Source organism: Acartia tonsa, chromosome 3, assembly GCF_053477335.1.
Source record: "Acartia tonsa isolate MP-2025a chromosome 3, ASM5347733v1, whole genome shotgun sequence".
In the NCBI taxonomy this organism is placed as follows: domain Eukaryota; kingdom Metazoa; phylum Arthropoda; class Copepoda; order Calanoida; family Acartiidae; genus Acartia; species Acartia tonsa.
Genome location: NC_137262.1, coordinates 40,273,983 through 40,293,328, shown reverse-complemented (window position 1 = coordinate 40,293,328; position 19,346 = coordinate 40,273,983). Strand labels below are relative to the sequence as shown.

Here is a 19,346-nt window from a genome sequence, read left to right as displayed (position 1 = left end):
ACAAACAGTGACCAAAGTTTTCCATAATTTTAATCTACAAAAGTGGGGGTGGGGGCCGGGGTCTTTGATTATCAAACAGATAGTATAGATGTGAATACAGACAACTACCTCCCTTCCTTTTTCAAAGACCTCTTTCGTCCACTTCTAAATTATTTTCTGCTACTTGGCTGTGTTAATATAAGCGACACCATTGGTTGATTTTCAATGACCCAATAGAAAGGTTACACAAGGCGGTTGCGATGGGGAGATACAGGAATTTAACCCTTATGTTCAAAACTTAAATGAAAGTTGATTCTTGATTTTAGATAAAATAAATAGAATAGTTATGCTTTAATGTCTAAAGGTTGTAAATTATACTCCTTAAATCAAAAGCTTCATTTTACCTTTTTTTTTTTAGGGTGCGCTACTCTGAGCCTGTGCTGAATTCAATAATTCACTATTTTGAGAATTGTAAAGGGGCCAAACATTTGGAGAAAATATGCTTAGAGTTTATTGTCCAAGACCAGGTTAGTTATTATTAAAGTGATTGATAGTGCTTTGCTGCCGATTTTTTATTTTTATGTTAATATTATTCTCAGGGCCTATACTGGAGCATATCGAGAATATTAGGGTCTCATTAAAACATATTAATTTTATCACAGTTATAAATACAATTATGATTTAATAGAATATTCTTCACAATAACAGTTTTGTTAAAAGTCTTAGGAGTTTGCCATATCCTTTTTTTGAAAATGTACAGGTTTCTTGCAGATTTTACGTTGACTCAAGGTTGACTTAATTGTTTTTTTTAATACTTAATCCTTTCAGATAGAGATCTATTGTTTAATCACTTAATTTACACTCTAATGCAATTTCAAACTTATATTTCAATTTTTCTTTCAAGTCTGATCTGATCATGCCAATCAGTGTTGCGGATCCGCATTGATTGTATGCGGATCCGGATCCTTCAAATTTGTTTAGTGCGGATCCGGATCCTTGACAATAAAAATAAAATCACCAAATTTTTCAAAAAATATATATTCTTTAATCTCGAAGTCAAAAATACTTTTAATTTTCAAGTCTGAACCTAAACCTTAAAGATTGGCTCTCATCACGAGAATGTCTGATTTTCAAAATTTGTAAGTGACTATTTTATATAAATTTAGGTAGATTTTTCCATAAAATACCCCAGGATCCGGATCCGGATCCTTGCGGATCCGGTTCCGGATCCACAACACTGATGCCAATTAATGTTTTATTTTGATACAAAATTTTGGGCGAAGATTTTTTTTAATGTTTGAAATATTTAGGATAGTCAAGATATACCAGTGCTGTACATCCCAGAAGTTGATGTATCAAAAATATTTCACAGATGCGAAGCTCTCAAAGTCTTTATCATTGAGTTTAAAGACAGCTTGCAGGTGTGTAGAAAAAGCTGAGTAGATTCTGTATAACTAGCTCAGTAAGAATATAAACACATCAGGCTGTTGAAAACAGCAAGCAGTAGTTATAAAACTATTTTTCTTTTATGTAGCTCATGATTAGTCCGTATTTAGATCTATGTATAAGTACTGTATCACTTAGACTATGCAGATTAACAGTTTAATTACTATGAACCATTACCATTGCCATTTTTCTACATAAAAAGCTTCATCGCACATAAAAGTCCTTATTCCGTTTGCAAAAACATATTGATTTGTTTTTAATTTTAATATGTCTGTTTCCCTTAAATAATGTATATTAAGGCAACCCCATCCTTGGGTTACTCGTCCTACAACAACCCTCGCAACGTGACCCGGGCCTGTTTCCAGAGTCTAGCACATGTACAGTTTGGACAGATGGTACAGAACAGTGTTGTCTCTGTAATCCTGGGTAAGTTTACATATTTATCAGTTTAGCAGGAATCTTAAAGGATAAGACCAGTGTTGTGGATAAGGATCCGCATTATTTTGAGTCCAAGGATCCAGGTACGGATCCTGGGGTATAAATTAATGAAAAAATCTACCTAAATTTATATAAAATAGTCACTTACAAATTTTTAAAATCAGACATTCTCGTGATTGGAGCCAATCTTTAAGGTTTAGGTTCAGACTTGAAAATTAAAAGTATTTTTGACTTCGAGATTAAAGAATAAATATTTTTTGAAAAAGAAGTTGTATCAACTTTTTTTTTTATAGCTAGCCGGTTCTTTTAGTAAGTAGTAGATGTAAAATTTTTCATAGAATTCAAATATGCAATCGGTTTTTTTGTAGACCTCTTATTTTTTAAGTAATTTAAGTTTTTAAAAAAAATAATTAAGTCGGTTTTAAGGTACTAAAACGCAACAAAATAAAAGAAGAAAATGGTCAGTAAGAACAAAAATAGTAAGATCTTTAATTTGACACCTTACTTTTAAAATTCTGGTGAGTAATTATTGAAAAAATCTATTTTTTTAACCTCGGTATAATAAAAACTTTAGACCTAAATATTTTCTCAAACAGACATAAAAAACATGGGTTCATATATACCATTAGAATCAGAAAAATATTACGAATCCATTGTAAGCAAAATTGAAAAAAATTAAAAAATTAAAAAATTACAGAAATGGCCAATTATTTTTTTTGTTCAGACAACACTATTGTCTTCCCTTTTTTACCCCCTCTTTACCCCCTCTTTACCCCCTTCCCATTTTTATACTCAATTGAAGAATTAAGACGTTGCCTGTACAACATAATATGATATTTTCATATAATTCCTTTTATTGTAGTTTATATACTATATTGTAAACTTTTTTTTCAATTTTGCTTACAATGGATTCGTAATATTTTTCTGATTCTAATGGTATATATGAACCCATATTTTTTTATTTGTGAAATAATAAAATTAAGTTCAAAGTTTTTATTCTCGTGGGTTTAAAAAAATCGATTTTTTCAATAATTACCTGACAGAATTGAAAAAGTAAGGTGTCAAATTAAAGATCTTACTATTTTTGTTCATAATGACCATTTTCTTTCTTTTTTTTGTTGCATTTTAGTACCTTAAAATCGACTTAATTTTTTTTTTTTTAAACTTAAATTACTTAAAAAATAAGAGGTCTACAAAAAAACCGATTGCATATCTGAATTCTATGAAAAATTTTACATCTACTACTTACTAAAAGAACCGGCTAGCTATAAAAAAAATAGTTGATACACCTTCTTTGGTGATTTTATTTTTATTGTCAAGGATCCGGATCCGCACTGACGAAATTTGGAGGATCTGGATCCGCATACAATCAATGCGGATCCGCAACACTGGATAAGACAACGGACGGTTGCATTGATTGATTGATGTACATCCCAAATAATACCTTTTGTAGATAAAAATTATAGGTTGAGAAGTTTTTATACTGCTAGTTTGTTTAATATTAAAGGTATAAATGTGTTTTAGATGCTTTAATTTTACTGATGCTAACCCGACTGTTCAAGTCATTTATTGAATATATAAATTCCAGGTAACTGTCCTAATCTGGTAAATTTCCACGCAAACCATTGTCCTGATCTTGGTGACAGTAACCTAACTGAAGCCCTGCCAATCGGTAAGTCATCGTTTATTTAATTTTTTTTGCATAGTAACGTTTATTCAATTTCGTATGTGATTAAAAAATGAAAAAATATTGTTCTGGTTAAAAATAAACATTCTGTGGAAAAGGGAGGAGATTAAGGTTGCAGTTGATAACTTGATTAAATAAATATATTGTAAACAATGTAATTGTTATTTTCCCTCCAAAATTGAGTTAATTAAGCAATCCTAATCCCCAAACGATTTGTTGGGCAAGTTGCTTAAAATTGGTGGACACATCGTTCATTCATAGAATATCAATAGTACATTAATTTGATAGCTGTGGTCTTTACCTAATATTTTTTATAAGATAAAAAAAATGTATAATAAGTACCCACAGTAGATGATACTCGTTGTAAGAAGACTTCACAGCACATAAAAATATTAGAAAATATGTAGAAAATGAGATGTATATTTTTCTCGTACAGAAAGACTATTTGTATTCGGCCAGAAAAATAATGCATTATTTTCATTAACTTTTTATTGAACAAATACATTCTTATTTTTCTCCAATAGAAAATTCTTTTAGATTTTTCTATATTTTATTTTATGCTAGAAATATCTGTTTAAAGTTGCAGAAAGTTGAATACTTTATTTTGATCCGCTTTATATAGACTGCAATTTTGTCAATATTTTGATTTTTATATCAGCATAAAATTAGGGTTTTCCTACGAAGTGACCCCCCTCCCCCTTGTATTTTAAAATAAAATTAAAAATGAGAGGGGTGAAGTTTTTCGGTGATTTCTTTGTTACTTTAGGTCAAATAAAGTTAGTTTCTCTTCCATAATTTTCAATTTATTTTAGAATAAGACAAGAATAATCTATTACAAGAAGAGGGGCGTTTAAGCTTTAGTTTCATATGATTTGTTGATACAATAAGCTTAAACATTTTAAAGAGCTCATTGTACAATTCTGACCAATATAAATACATTGTAAATATCCTCTTGATCTGAGTAAACTTTGCGACACAGCACAGGGATGTAATGGGATAAGACAATGGCCGATAAGTTGATGGAAAACTCTAATGATGATACATTAAATTACCCCTTTTGTAATTTGTGGTTGAAACGTTTTTACACCTAACTAAATGAACTAACCAGTCAAAATTCAATAAAAAAGCGTTATTATAAAACTTTGTGGACCAGTGTCCAACAGCCCAATGTTCCTCCCTCCCTGGACACAACATCAACTAAACTTTCTTATTTTATATAAAACTTGGATATTTATTATATAATATTTTAGTATATTTAAGCATCATATTACTTAAAAGTTGGAGTCTTTGCATAAAATGGTTATTTAAATAAGATAAAAACCTTCAATAAAACCTATTAGCTTTTGACTTTTATATGAGTTAGAAGAATAAATCATTAGAAGGCTTCCCTAAAAATAGAGCACAATCGGTGAATTACTAGTTTAAAGCGCGTATAAGTTAAATATTTAATTTGGTCAAAATTCAGCTGAATTTAATTAGTTAGGTATATGAAAAATTACTTGTTTTCAGTTGGTTTTGTTAGGGTTGTCTTAGAAGTAATGACGATCTTTTTATCTGACCCTAAAGCTTAATTTTTAATGAAGGGGGAGGTAGGTTGTGCGAAAATTCAGTAAACGTGTGAGTTTTAAGAATTTAAAATAGAAGTAGAACAGTTGACAGTTGCTCTAATTTAGTACACTAGCGGCTTCGCCCCCTAGAGGCCTCATGTGGCACTTGAGGGGGGAGTTTAATCCCAAAACCCTGTTTTTTAATTTAGATTTTTAAAAAAGTTTTTTGGGGGGGAGGATAATTTTTCTAGGGGCGATTTCTCTTGGGAGGGTGGTAGTACCCTCCCCCGAAATAGTTATAAACCTTTCCGGGACTTATGAGAAGCTACCCTGTTAACGAGAACCCTATTGGTTCAGCGGTTAGCTAGATCCTTCGGTACAAACAAACAAACAGACAGATAGACAGACATCGTTCCACTTTGTATTATAGATATCCACGTTTACCCCATTAAAGCAACTACCATGACAAATTTTAGAGTTCTATTTTAAATTCTTAAAACTCACGGAATTTTAGCACAACCTCCCTCCCCCTTTGTATTGTTGGTTACACATTATTAGGTCTAATTGGATCTTTTTCTAATTGTGCCAAGTAATCAGCTGATATTTTTGTTTTTCCTAGTTATACAGGGTATTTTTTTTTTATAGGACAAAAGTATTACTAAATATAACCCACTTGCCATTGACAGAAATTAATGATCTATATCTTAATTTCTTTATTGAGTTGGGGTAATTTGTATAAGAAGAAAATATTTAGCGATTTTCAACAAATTATGCCTTAAAAACCGGTTTTTTTCAAAGTACCTATTTTTTAAAGATTTTTGGATCATGACCAATTTAAAGAGTGCAAAAATGCGTGCATTTTTAAAATCAAATTGCGCGGCTTGTGTTAATAGTAGAAAAATGTTACGCATACTGTTAGAATTTTCATAAACTAGTTTTTGGAAATATATGTATCATATTCATGCTATTTGTAGTATAGAAGCTACGTTGGAAAATGTGAGGAAGGTTTAAAGGTTAAAGTAAGTTGGGACATTTTATCACGTAGCTCCTAAACTATACGTAGGACAGGAATATTTCTTAAACACCCAAAAACTAGAGTTTAGGACGATTCTAACAATATGCATAACATTTTTCTACTATTAACACAAGCCACGCAATTTGAATTATAGAAATATTATACGCATTTTCTAACCTAGCCTAATATTTTTTTCTTATACAAATTGCCCCAACCCAATAGAGAAATTAAGATATAGATTATTAATTTCTTTCACTGGCAAGCGGGTTATATTAAGCAATACTTTTTTCCTATTAAAAATAAACACCCTGTATATCTGCTCTAAATCAGCTAGCAGACCTTTATTTATACACATACAAACGAACCAACACGACTTGAAGAATAGCTAGGAAACTGTAAATTGTGTATATGTCTTATTAAGTGTACTTAGTATTAAAAAAGAAAATAGAGAGAATAAGTATTATGTCAATGTTAATAGATGATAAAAAATATGAAACAGAGGAGGTGTGGGTTAACTTTTGGTTTTTCTATTGTTCATGTGCCAGATAAAACAAGGATCAATATGTCAAATATTAGCACAGCTTTTCAGCGTTTTGGAGCCGTTTGATTTTGGTGCGGCTCCAGCTCCGGCTTCGCGGAGCCGTATCTGGAAATACGGCTCCGGATCCGACCTAAAATCAAGAAAAACTCGACATATTTTTTTCCCCATAAAAAAAAATATTTTTTATTTTTTACTTTTGAAGGTTTTAAAAGTTCAATTTTTGATAAAAATTGACTTGAAAAACTTAAAAAGGGCATTTGCACATGACAAAACAGAGTTACTAAATTATAATTTGTGAAAAAATATCTTTATTTATCTAGTCAGGAGCCGGAGCCGTTTTTAACAAAAATTACGGCTCCGGCTCCCGGCTTCGGCTAAGAAACACTGCAGCTTTTATAAGAACATGTCAAAGGTCTAATAAGTACATAAATATAGATTAAATTACAATTTCTTTATATGATTGTAATTTAAATATAAACTCATCACCTGCTTTCTCCTTTTTACATAAATTTGTGATTTTCAATTTGGACCTACCGACATGAGTGATTTGCAGAGCTTTCTCGTATGAAGAAAGTAAAGAATAAAAAGTGTGATACATATATAAGATATCTGTCAAGAATATAATGGAAATGCATGATAAAATTATAGGGATGAATATACCTTTTGATACTGTATGAGGATTCACTTGTTTTGAGCGTCCTGTCTACCTGTAATAGCCCAATTGATTATTCTACTATTCCTATTTGATTTTACCCTTTTCTTATTAAGACCTTTAAAGTAATCTTTAAAAGTTTTTATAAATATATTTAGGACCATGGAAAGAAAACGAAGTAGCTGGTTACGTCGTATTTTCACAGTAACTTTTCTCCTATTTGTAGCCCCTGTAGGGGCTCTAACCCTGAGTGGCAATAATTAACATTTAATTAGCCTATCAAAAGCTACTGTGAAAATCCGACGAAACCCGCTACTTCGTTTTCTTTCGATGATCCATATATTGTAACATAAAATCGCAGTTTATATTTTTCTGAGATTTTTTATTTCTATAATATCCAAAAGTACCTTATCTTGAGTATTTATCCCGTGTGTAAAAGTGAAGTGTGAATGTTTATTTCTGTATTGTGCGAGTTTTTGTGTGTGTGTGTGTGTTTGTCTGTGAGACTAAAGTAAAGATTTAGGTTTTCCTATTCCTTACTAAGTTGAGGAGACAAGTTTGCTCTGCATACAACTATACACAATAACATACACACACATATAATACATGATACACACATTCACACACACACACATAATACATGATACACACATACACAAACAATACATATATCTTTTCAACCATAATATGGACAAATAATCCTTCAATGCTTTTATTGCTTTTGTCTAAAAATAAAATCTTTTTTTCAACTTTGCCTTTTTTTGATGAATTATTAAATAAAGGAGAATTTTTAAAGAAAAATGAGTAAAATTAAATTTTGGTGAACCCCTTCTTTAACTTCAGATAATTTTTAATGTTTTAGTGAAATAATTTTTCAGTGCTTATTTGACATCAAATATTCTTCTAATATCAAAGTGACAAACATCTATAAAGAAAAGATTAAAGATATAATTGAGTGAAGTTACAGAAATATTCATGATTTGAAAAAAATATCTACTTAGAATTTTTCTAAATAAATATATAATGAAATGTTTTTCTAAATCCAAGGTGATTATTTATGGATTATAATATTATTTGTCATTTTTGTTCAGAAAAAGCGGGAAGTCGAGGAAAGTTGCGATGCTTCTATATCTACGAGGCTCCGCTACTCACTGAAAATTCGTTCTACACCATTCTTGAGGCTTTTCCAAATCTTAGGTGAGGGTTTTTTATGACAATTAACTTTAAATCTTCTGTTCAATACCATTTGATATTTGACTGAAAAAGAAAGCCGATATTTTTTAGCATTGCATTTAACATAGGTCATTATTTACCAGGCACTCTGTTAGAAAATTCTTTATATGATTTTTGAAGCCCAATGTTATATTATTTTTATTAAGTCAATTTGGAAACCTGTCTCGCTGGAGGGTGAATTGTGAAGGTATTCAACAGATTGTAAGGTCTATCAGAGATAATAATCTAGAGGTAATCTATCCATCTATCTAAAAAGTAATAGGATGATTGTCTGTAACAAAATAATTGGATGTTGAAATTAAGAAAATTGTAAGATTGACCTATTATGCCATTTTTCCGTTTTTCACTGAATAAAATTTTGGTTGTATTTAGCTAAGCATGAGGTATATTTTTGTTACTTTAAAGTCAAATTGCATTTAAATATTTCAAAGATTTTCTGTGTACATGCTTTTCGAGGATTTCATGCATTTCAATATTTATTCATAGATTTATAATACTTTTTTCATCTAAAAAATGCATTTGAAACAAAAAAGGTAATATGTATCAATACCTTAACATTTAACTTTTTCAATAAGCTTATCTTTATTAGAATAGTTGAAATCAATAAAGTTATTTGTCATTTGTGTAAAAATTAATTTGCCCTGGTTTTAATTTTTATGTATTAAAAACCGATAAGAGCCTTAAATTAGATGATATTTTTACTTAAAAAATGTTAAGGTAACGCTTGCTTTTATATTATAGCAATGGATAATGATATAGACTATACATAGATATTATGGTAGGGAAAATTGTCGTCAATTTAGATTGCTAACATGGAAATCATTTATTGGTCAGTTCGTTCATCCAGTAGGAGGGAAGGCGATGGGATAAAGAGGGCGGATGGGGGCGAGGTATTGTTTTTTTTAGCCAGCTGCGAGTTTCTTTGTATTGGAGTACATGATAATCTGGTGTAAGATCCAAGTTATTATAATCCATTTCTATAGCAAGTATTATTCAGCATTAGAAGATTTCAAAACGTATTAATTCCTAGGTTGAGATCCTGTGTGGCTCTCACTGGTTCCAGTCTTCTTGTGAAAAAGAGGTTACAATATAATTATCCACTACTGTACAACTTATTATTATTATTGTAGTATATCATTTTTATCTGATATTATATACCTAAGAGAAGAAAAAATATTAATTAGGGAACCCTCTTTTTGAAAATTCAGACTGTTATTGTATACCTATTAAGTATTTATTTCAAAAGTAAAATACATTTAGATCCTAAGCAATAAAATTAAATATTTATCAAAGAAAAATTTACAAAATAAAATATATATATATATTTATTTTAATTGTTACTAACTGATTTTTGACTACACCTGTTATTGATTACAGTGTTTATCTATCTATCTATCAACCCAACCTTTTAGAATACAGTTTATATTTATATAAAGTTATAAAGATTCAACATAAACTTTTCTGGCACGTTCTAGCTGGCCCTATTCAAGTTTCACAATTTCATTATTGTTTCATAACTTTTCTTAGCTTAAGCCACTTACTTTTTGAAAAAAGAAAATTACAAAATAATTAAGAATGTTGTTAAAACAATAAAAACAAGTTTCATGTTGAAAAAAGTTCTTATTGTTGTTTTTAAAAATTTATTTTCGTTATTAGAATTCATTATTGTTAAAGCATATCTTTTTTATTGAAACCTGGTGTTAAATTTATTTTACTGAAAATTTTATTTGTTAATTTAGAAGTACCTACCTTTTTTTTCTATTTAGTTTTTATGCGCGCATTTTTAAGAATTTTTTTTTAAAGTGAAAAAGATTTATTAAAAAATGATATATCTATATTTCTACCCAACATTATTCATTATTGTATTTTTCAAGAAAAAGGAAAGAAAATTAACAGAGCAGCTTTTAGAAGAAAATTTATAAATGTCTTAATATTAACATTTAAGTATTACAACATTTGTCAGTATTATGCATTATAGTGAAGCAGTTATCAGGATTGTTAAAGTCTTTGCATAGTAAGAACAATATCTAGACGGTTAATATGTTGTAACATTCACTCCCTTATTCTGTATCCTGAATGATCTTTCATGATGATATGTGCAAAAGGACAGCCAATTCAGTAGAGCAATGGAAAATTAATAAATGGATATTGCGACAGGAGAAATTTTGTCGTCAATTTAGGTTGCTAATATAGTCATCACCTATTGGTCAATATTTCCTCAATTGACAGGGGATGGGATGGGGTAAAGTTAGTTCTTTACAAAAGGCATGAGGTTTATCGTTATATTAGCCAGCTGGAGGAATCATTTTATTAGAGTAGGGGAAAATTTGGTGCAATATCCATTATTAGTGAGAGAGTGTTTAATGATAAGAGCAAAGAAAAGGGTTAGTGGCATTTATTGCTGTTTAAATTGCTTTTGGTACAGATGAATTGAAAATAGGGTACATTTGCGGAAGTGAATGCTTGCACATCTAAGATTATACTCATTAGTTCTTTAGGAGCTATGTTATTGTTGCATTATTGTTATAAATGTATTAAATGTTTATATGTAATAAGACAAAAAGTTTGTTGCCAAAAAAGTTTAAATTAATGAAGAAAATTAGCTTTGCTTCAAACTAATAATTTTTAATAATTTCTCCTTTTGGAAATTTTCTCACCTTTATTTTATGAATTACTAACTCTTGATTTCATTAAGGAATACAGCTCTCGACCTAAATCTGTTGAACTTCTTTTGGAATTTATTTTATTTTATTTTAAAGAAAAGATTTATAGAAACCAGTACTTAAACAATTTAAGATACTACTTTTTCTTAACAAATATATTTAACTAACAAACCCCTTACTTATCTAATTTACCTAATATTTATTGCTTAAGTACTGGTTCATTAAAACATAAAAATACAGGGATGGAGGGTGGGGTTGAAAAAATTTTAAATAAAATTTTAAAATCTGAAAATATAATAAGATTAAAATTGATAAAAAGGTGAATTTTAGATAAAAACAAGGTAAAAATATAAAAATTATAAGTTACAAATAATCACGTTCATTGCAAAACATTAGAGAAAATTTCCATTCATTTCAATATACTTGAAATACCAAGGAAATTTTCTCACCTTTATTTTATGAATTACTAACTCTTGATTTCATTAAGGAATACAGCTCTCGACCTAAATCTGTTGAACTTCTTTTGGAATTTATTTTATTTTATTTTAAAGAAAAGATTTATAGAAACCAGTACTTAAACAATTTAAGATACTACTTTTTCTTAACAAATATATTTAACTAACAAACCCCTTACTTATCTAATTTACCTAATATTTATTGCTTAAGTACTGGTTCATTAAAACATAAAAATACAGGGATGGAGGGTGGGGTTGAAAAAATTTTAAATAAAATTTTAAAATCTGAAAATATAATAAGATTAAAATTGATAAAAAGGTGAATTTTAGATAAAAACAAGGTAAAAATATAAAAATTATAAGTTACAAATAATCACGTTCATTGCAAAACATTAGAGAAAATTTCCATTCATTTCAATATACTTGAAATACCAAGGAAATTTTCTCACCTTTATTTTATGAATTACTAACTCTTGATTTCATTAAGGAATACAGCTCTCGACCTAAATCTGTTGAACTTCTTTTGGAATTTATTTTATTTTATTTTAAAGAAAAGATTTATAGAAACCAGTACTTAAACAATTTAAGATACTACTTTTTCTTAACAAATATATTTAACTAACAAACCCCTTACTTATCTAATTTACCTAATATTTATTGCTTAAGTACTGGTTCATTAAAACATAAAAATACCAAAAACAGTAAGAAAAATATCCAAAAGAAGTCAAACCCAAAGAGAAGCACGAAAATCAGCTAAAATTTTTGATCGCAGATCCCAATCTATAACAGGATTTAGTAACCATGATTTCAAAGCAGGTGGCCAATCAGTTTTAACAGGCTTGCCAATATTGTCAATAAGATATTTGCCTTTAGGATCTGTTCTTGATAATGTATCCGCTATTAAAGCTGGCAAAGTTGACACTCTTGGAAGATGTTCCACATATAATTTAAAAGGTGTTGAACCAGCGATATGATTTATTACTGACACTATGAGACTGGTAAAAGGATCCTGACGAGATCTGCCATTGATAAAGGCCCAAACAACAGCAACATTATCCACCATACATACGACATGTTTATTATGTATCAACTTGTAGTTATGATAAATTGAAATAAGGACACCAACTGCTTCTAAAAAAGTTGTCTTGTTTCCAAACTTTTTTCCATCTTCATCGAATAACTGTAAAATAAACTTCTCTGGCCACATACATTGTCCAATGTAGAAAAAATCAGACATTTCACTATGAGGCATAACATAACCAACTGCGCCTATGCCTAATTCATGGTTACTTGTTTGAGAAGCACAACCTGCGGCATCTGTTACAAACACAATGGATTTTGCTGGAGGGCACTTATTCATATCAGATATAGGGAAACCATCTTTCAACTCCTCTAGAATATACAACCATTGATGTAAAAGATCAATTGTATCAGCGTCCAAGAACAGAGGTTCCATTTCATAGGAATTTTTTAAATCATCTATTACAGGAGTTCTAAAAAACTTTAAAACTGGACACATTTGAACAATAAAATTTATCATACCCAAAAGTTTCTGAAGTTCATTTTGTGAAACTTTTCCACCAGTAAGAATATCTGATATATAATTACTATACTTGATTCTTTTCTCTTCAGGAAGTGACCATGACATATTTATAGTATTAAAATAAATGCCTAAAATCACTCCTTCTTGTTGGTATAAAAAAGCTTTGTCTGGTTTGTCTAACGGAGCTAATGGTAACTTGATTTTTTCAGCTAAATCCAAATAAACTTCAACAAACTTTTTATTCTCAGCTAATGTTTTGGTCATGACAATCTGATCATCTAATTGACGTTCTAAATACAATTCTATTGTTTCACTTTTAACTTTAACAATGTCAGAAAAACCTTTATGTAACCTGTCATAATTTGGTACAGCTGATCTTGCACCAAATACTTGTGAAGTTTCAAGAAAATATTTGTTTAACCAAAAAAAACCTTGCAAGAATAAATGATCAAAATGGGTTGGAACAAGTTTGTATGCACTCTGGTGATCAATTTTTGACAAATAAGCTCCTTTTCCAATAGAGTACAACTTTTTTGCCACCAAAGACGGACTAGACATCACTACTTTTGTCATTAAATTGTCTACTATTGCATCATTGAAACTTTTTCCTTCTGGTGCACTTAAATTTAAGATGGGTCTAAATTTGTCTGTTTGTTCAACAACAAACAAACTATTTATTCTAAGATTCACTATTGGTGGCTGATCAAAAGGTCCAGAAACATAACCTTTTTTTATCATGGTTACCAACTGATCAGTGAATTGACAACCAACTTTTTGTAAACCCATATTCTGTGCATTTGAATCAAAAAGAGGCTCTATACGGTCAAAATCAACTAGTGAATTTGCGCCATATCTTAAATCATTAATAGTTTGTAAAACTGATTCACGTTGAGGTAAAGACAATTTTTCTTTAATTTGTAAAAACTCACTTTCATAAGAATTAGCACAAATCGGAGTATTTGGACTATATCTGCCAGGTAACGGTCTAGAAGGAAATTTAACCCAAAAATCAGCATTTGGTTCATCATTATAATTTTCCAACAGAGGAATTTCAGTATTTTTTAAAGGCTTTGGTAATTTGATTAACTCTTTATTTACCGGAAAAAATCTCCTCTTCTTTAACCAAGATTCCAAAACATCTCCAGGTAAACCCAAATGACTGAATTCAACATTTCCTTAAACATTCACATTGTCATTTTAAAACCAGCCCCCCAATAAAATTAATATTCCAAATTTTTTTCTGAAAATAAACATAATTATTATTGACAATTTCAAAATAATGATAAATATTATAAAATAAATCTATGGATTTATAAATATATATATTATATATATATATATATATTACTGGGATAAAAAACGACTATTAAAATCAATAAAACTCTTTAACTATAAAATAGTTAAATAAATAAAAACAGATTAAAATGGAATAATAAAATGCTTAATCTATAAAAAGATAAACATGTTTTAAAAATCTATCAAAAATAGATATCATAAAATACAAAAATAAAATCTGTATAAATGTATTAATTCTAAGCTCGATATAACATAAACAAATGAAAACTACCATAGCTAATAATAAAAGAAAAACTTAAACTCTTATTTATAAGCTAAAATAAACAAACAATAAATAAATTCAATTTTTTGGATGACTGCTGTTTTTATGTCCCTGGCCGCAAGGTCTACCATTTGGCATCTTAACATTACAAATGTGAAGGTATTTATTCCCTCCATTTGTGTCGTGGCACTTTCTAGACTTAGAATCAAAAGAGTTTTTGCAGTTTTTGTCAGAATTGAACACACGACAAATAGTTCTTACTGCAATGTAAGAAGCACCAGGTTCTGAAGGTGTCCAAGTTTCTTTGATAACCTGTTTCATTTTCCCATCAACATTTTTATTAACCACGGGAACCAGCTGAACAAAAGAACATTTTTGATTGAAAGTACAAAAACTTCGGAAATGAGCATCTAGCTCTGAAAATGACATATGCGGTTGTTTCTGAGAAAATCTGATTGCATTTGTTTGCAGTACGCTATCAGTGAACGAAGTACAAAAACTCCCTTGGTCTTCATTTGTATTGTATCCAAAAGAGTTAGGAATATCTTTTAACCAATCATGTACTAGGAAAAATTTCCACAGAGGTTGAAGAGATTTGTCCCAAGGAACAACTCTGTCCTTCGCAACATATAAACCAAAAAATGCAGCCTTGAAATTTCTAATATTTTCAATGTCTTCTAAGTAAAGAGAAGTTAAAACAGTTTGATTTCCACTCTCATCTCGCACCACATTTAAACTTGATAGTCCACCATTTGTTTTCTTTACATTTTCAGGGGAAAACATTTTTACAGAGAGAATTGTGGAATCCGGTTTATGAAGCTCTTCAAAACCCTTCATTGATATCTTATTTGTCAAATCCAGCCTAGATAGATCATAGGTATTAATGGGAAGTAACTCTTTGTCATCATAAAAATGAGCCGCTTTAACAAACATTTCTTCAGAGCTTATAGTTGGACAGCGATCAAATCTCAATGGATGAAGTTTATCTTTAAGATTATCCATAGTATTATTATCCCATGACTTGATAGTGTGTATTTTAATAGCATTATCCTTTAACTTGGTTTCTAGTGTAGAAGGTTTCTTAATCACTTTACTCTTCGCCTTACAGTTTTCAATAGCCAATTCACCTATTGTTAAGTAAAAATAGCACTCAGGGATTGGACCTTCACCTGGAGCTAAATCAGGAAAAATGGTTCGGAATTCTGATGCTGACATTGTTGTATCCATAAGAACATCAGATCTTTTATAGTTCATTCTGTTGTTATTAACAAAATTTGAAGTATTTTGAATAACAGAGTTTGACGGCAAATTTAAGAAATGACTATTGTTTGATTGTGATTGAAGATTGCTGCTTGAACAAGCATAACTTTGATAGGTTGGACCGGAAGGTAAATAAACAGGAGCTTTTTCAGTATACTAGTCGAAAATTTATAATAATGTTATGAAAATGAAAATAAAATACTTAGTTACATAAAATATAAACTCCTTTCTTTTTGATTAAAACCTATTTAATTTATGTATGACTTATTTAAAGAAGATAAAAAAAAAATAAAATAAAAATTATCTCATTTTTAAATATTTAAAAGAAAATAAAAATCATTGATCAAACTATAAAATTTAATTTTATAGAACAAAATAACATTATTATTAATCTATCCTGTGAATTTAGAGTATGATAAACATGACCTTGTCTTCTCAATTGACTTGTTCCATTACTGTTACTTAAACCTCCATTACTACTTTGATAAAACCCATCAAAAGAATAGTTATCAGTAACTGCTTGTGTTGATGGAGAAGGTGGAGGTGGACAAGATTCCTGACTTTTAGTTGGCAATGGTGGATTAGTGCTCTGTAAATGTAGCGAGATTACTGATGGAACACTTGAAATAGCTGAGTTTCCAGTAATTTGATGACCCAATTGATCACTTATTTCTAATTCTGCTGTATTTACAAGATTATTAAATTGATCTGTAGATAATTGATCTGGATTGACTAGGCTGTAGCCGGGTGGTAATTCTAAAATTAAAAGTTACTTAATAAAAAAAGAAACTTTTTTAAAAACTTTACACTACTATAAAAAGTAATATAAAACCTATTAGATATCTTATGAATATACCTACATTAAGAGTTATCTTATAAATTACAAGTCAATATTCTAAACTATAAAGAGTTTAGATATATATATGTATGTCAAAATTCTAAATCAATAAAAAATTTAGATATTTTTAAAGTAACTCCTCAATCTAAAATTATTCAACATAAAAGCAAATCAATATTCTAAACTAATAAAGAGTCTAGATATATTTGTTCTTAAATTCTAAATTAAACAAATAATATTTTCAGTTAATATTCTAAATAATAAAAAATTTAGATATATCTTATAAAATTTCTAAACTAATAAAGAGTCTAGATAATAACATTTAAATGATAAAATTCAATATATTATTAATATATAAAGCGAAGAAAACCTTTTACATTCCTTTTAATAAAAATAGAAATTAAATTTGCACCTGCAAAAAATTATTAAACTTGGAAAATATGTTTCTTTGAGCGACACCATGAAGTCTTTGATATCTCTTAACAGTATTAGAAGTCCATCTACCACCAATCATGGAATCTTCAACAGAAAATAACTCAGGGTTTGCAGCCATATGACTAGGTATTCCAGCACGAAAACTATGTGAAGAAAATTGTACATTTGGAAATAATGGCTTTAAATATTCATTTAACTTTTCATTCATAAACTTTGGTGTCATCATGCTGCCATTATCAAATTGAAACACAGGCTTGTTCAAATCCAGACCTCTAAGTTTCAACACCATCTTGATCAAAAAATCAATGTTTTCTATAGGACACATTGATTTATCACCAGGGTATCGAAAAATGTCAACTACAGTACCTTCAGGAACTTCTGAAGATTTCGGAACTACAAGATCAATTAAAAGTTGATTCTGATTCAGTCTCTTGATCTTCGCCCAGGTGATACATCTAAAAGGATCAAATGAATTTGCATCCAAGGACATCATCTCTCCCCCTCTAAACGCCCCAAAAAAACAGAACAAACTAATGGTCCAAAAAACTTGTTTATTGAAATCGGTCATACCAGCTGATCCCCAAATCTTCATGCCCAGAATCTTCATAACTGTCCACGTCATGACCGCTCTATATTTCTTAGTAGAAACAGACTTCATCAAAGTTGACTCATTGTATATACCCTTCAACACATCACTCAACCTCGGACAATCAAAAGATTTGTCAGAAACATTATTCAAATGATGAAGTTTCTTCAAAGCAGACAAATAAGACCTAACTGTTGGATATTGTAAACCTCTATCCTCATCCAAAAAACATACATAATCAATTAAGATATCAGGCTCAACAGGAATGTAAGGTTTTCTTCGTTTTATAATACAAAAATTAGTAAAAGTACGCCATGCAGTCATGTAACTATCCCAAGTTGACCCAGATTTAGACAGTGAAATCTTTTTCCTCTGTGCATAGGGAACGCAGGCGATATATTGCCATATATTTTTCTTTGTCCCAAATTTTGACAATGTGAATGTACCTGTAGAATGAGATTGAGCTGCTAACTCAGATGTTGATGTTGGTGGATTCTTTCTCTTCGGTTTAAACCTCTTAACATTGCCAGAGTGCGCTGTTGGAGATTTAATGTATTCTCTAGCATTCTCAATAGTCAAATCAACGTGACCTTGAATGAAACTTAAGATGGCAGGAAATCCATCCAATACAGCTGTAGAATAATCATCTAATGTAATATCTGAATCAATAAATAAAGTTGGCGGAACTGGGAAATGATGCATAATATCTCTCAATGATTCTGGAAATAATGGACAGTAAACATTTACACTTCCACCATTGATTGTAGCCACATCACCGCTGTTTAATCTAGAATGATTCTTCAAATAGTGGGCTGAACAAGGAAGCCATCTTATATTCAAGTCCAACACATCTCCATCGGAAGGACAACCCACCTCTATTCTAAATGCACATTGGTATTCTTCTTTAATAAGACTCAATTTACACCTATCCACCAACTTTGCGTAAGATTCTTTGGATGTTTTTGCTTTATCACAAGCAAGAAGTCCAGCAGCCAGCAGGTCTTGAAACGAATACCATTCTGTGTGCCATCTGTTGTTCATGAACAATAGATTATTAGCTTGCACCGGATAAAAAAACTGAACCTCAGGTATTGGGTTACACCCTAAAACAAGTTCAAGATCTAACGGTATTCTTAGAGGTGTCTTTGAACCCAGAGCAACTCTAAACTCTCCAGACAAGGACTTTCCATCACTTACAGCACAAACAGATAAAATAGAATTTATGCCTTGTTTCAACAGTTCAGGTGTAATTGTTGGATAATAAGAACCAAATTTATCAGCAGTTTGGACCAACTTATTTGGATTTAAAATCTGAAAATATAATAAGATTAAAATTGATAAAAAGGTGAATTTTAGATAAAAACAAGGTAAAAATATAAAAATTATAAGTTACAAATAATCACGTTCATTGCAAAACATTAGAGAAAATTTCCATTCATTTCAATATACTTGAAATACCAATTAGAACAA

General features: G+C 29.9%; 2 protein-coding genes across 6 annotated transcripts in view; one reads left to right on the top strand and one right to left on the bottom strand.

The window, feature by feature from the left end:
- LOC145314148 (uncharacterized) overlaps positions 1-19,346 on the top strand; it is a 30,740-nt gene that overhangs the window by 11,228 nt on the left and 166 nt on the right. Inside the window, exons 12-19 of one of the 3 annotated variants that reach the window (XR_013877644.1) lie at positions 398-506; positions 1,290-1,400; positions 1,725-1,851; positions 3,452-3,535; positions 8,397-8,502; positions 8,685-8,769; positions 9,569-10,605; positions 10,995-11,101. Coding sequence is in view for 1 of the 3 variants with exons in the window: in XM_080153949.1 (XP_080010075.1) it covers positions 398-506; positions 1,290-1,400; positions 1,725-1,851; positions 3,452-3,535; positions 8,397-8,502; positions 8,685-8,769; positions 9,569-9,631 (685 nt within the window). In the remaining 2 variants the exon portion in view is untranslated. Of the gene's footprint in view, positions 1-397; positions 507-1,289; positions 1,401-1,724; positions 1,852-3,451; positions 3,536-8,396; positions 8,503-8,684; positions 8,770-9,568; positions 11,186-19,346 lie in introns of those variants that run through there. The other 2 variants (XR_013877643.1, XM_080153949.1) reach the window with 2 other exon arrangements.
- Positions 11,099-19,319, bottom strand: LOC145314147 (uncharacterized). Of its 3 annotated transcripts, XM_080153946.1 has the most exons (3): positions 18,323-19,317; positions 12,387-14,374; positions 11,099-12,165 (listed from the first exon to the last, which is right to left on the bottom strand). In XM_080153946.1, exons 1-3 carry the CDS (start codon positions 18,915-18,917, stop codon positions 12,160-12,162), a joined length of 2,589 nt encoding a protein of 862 aa, XP_080010072.1. In that variant the 5' UTR covers positions 18,918-19,317; the 3' UTR covers positions 11,099-12,159. The 3 variants fall into 3 exon arrangements, with proteins under 3 accessions (XP_080010072.1, XP_080010071.1, XP_080010074.1); XM_080153945.1 differs by having other exon boundaries at positions 11,099-14,374; XM_080153948.1 differs by lacking the exons at positions 11,099-12,165; positions 12,387-14,374 and adding an exon at positions 16,398-16,773 and having other exon boundaries at positions 17,268-19,319.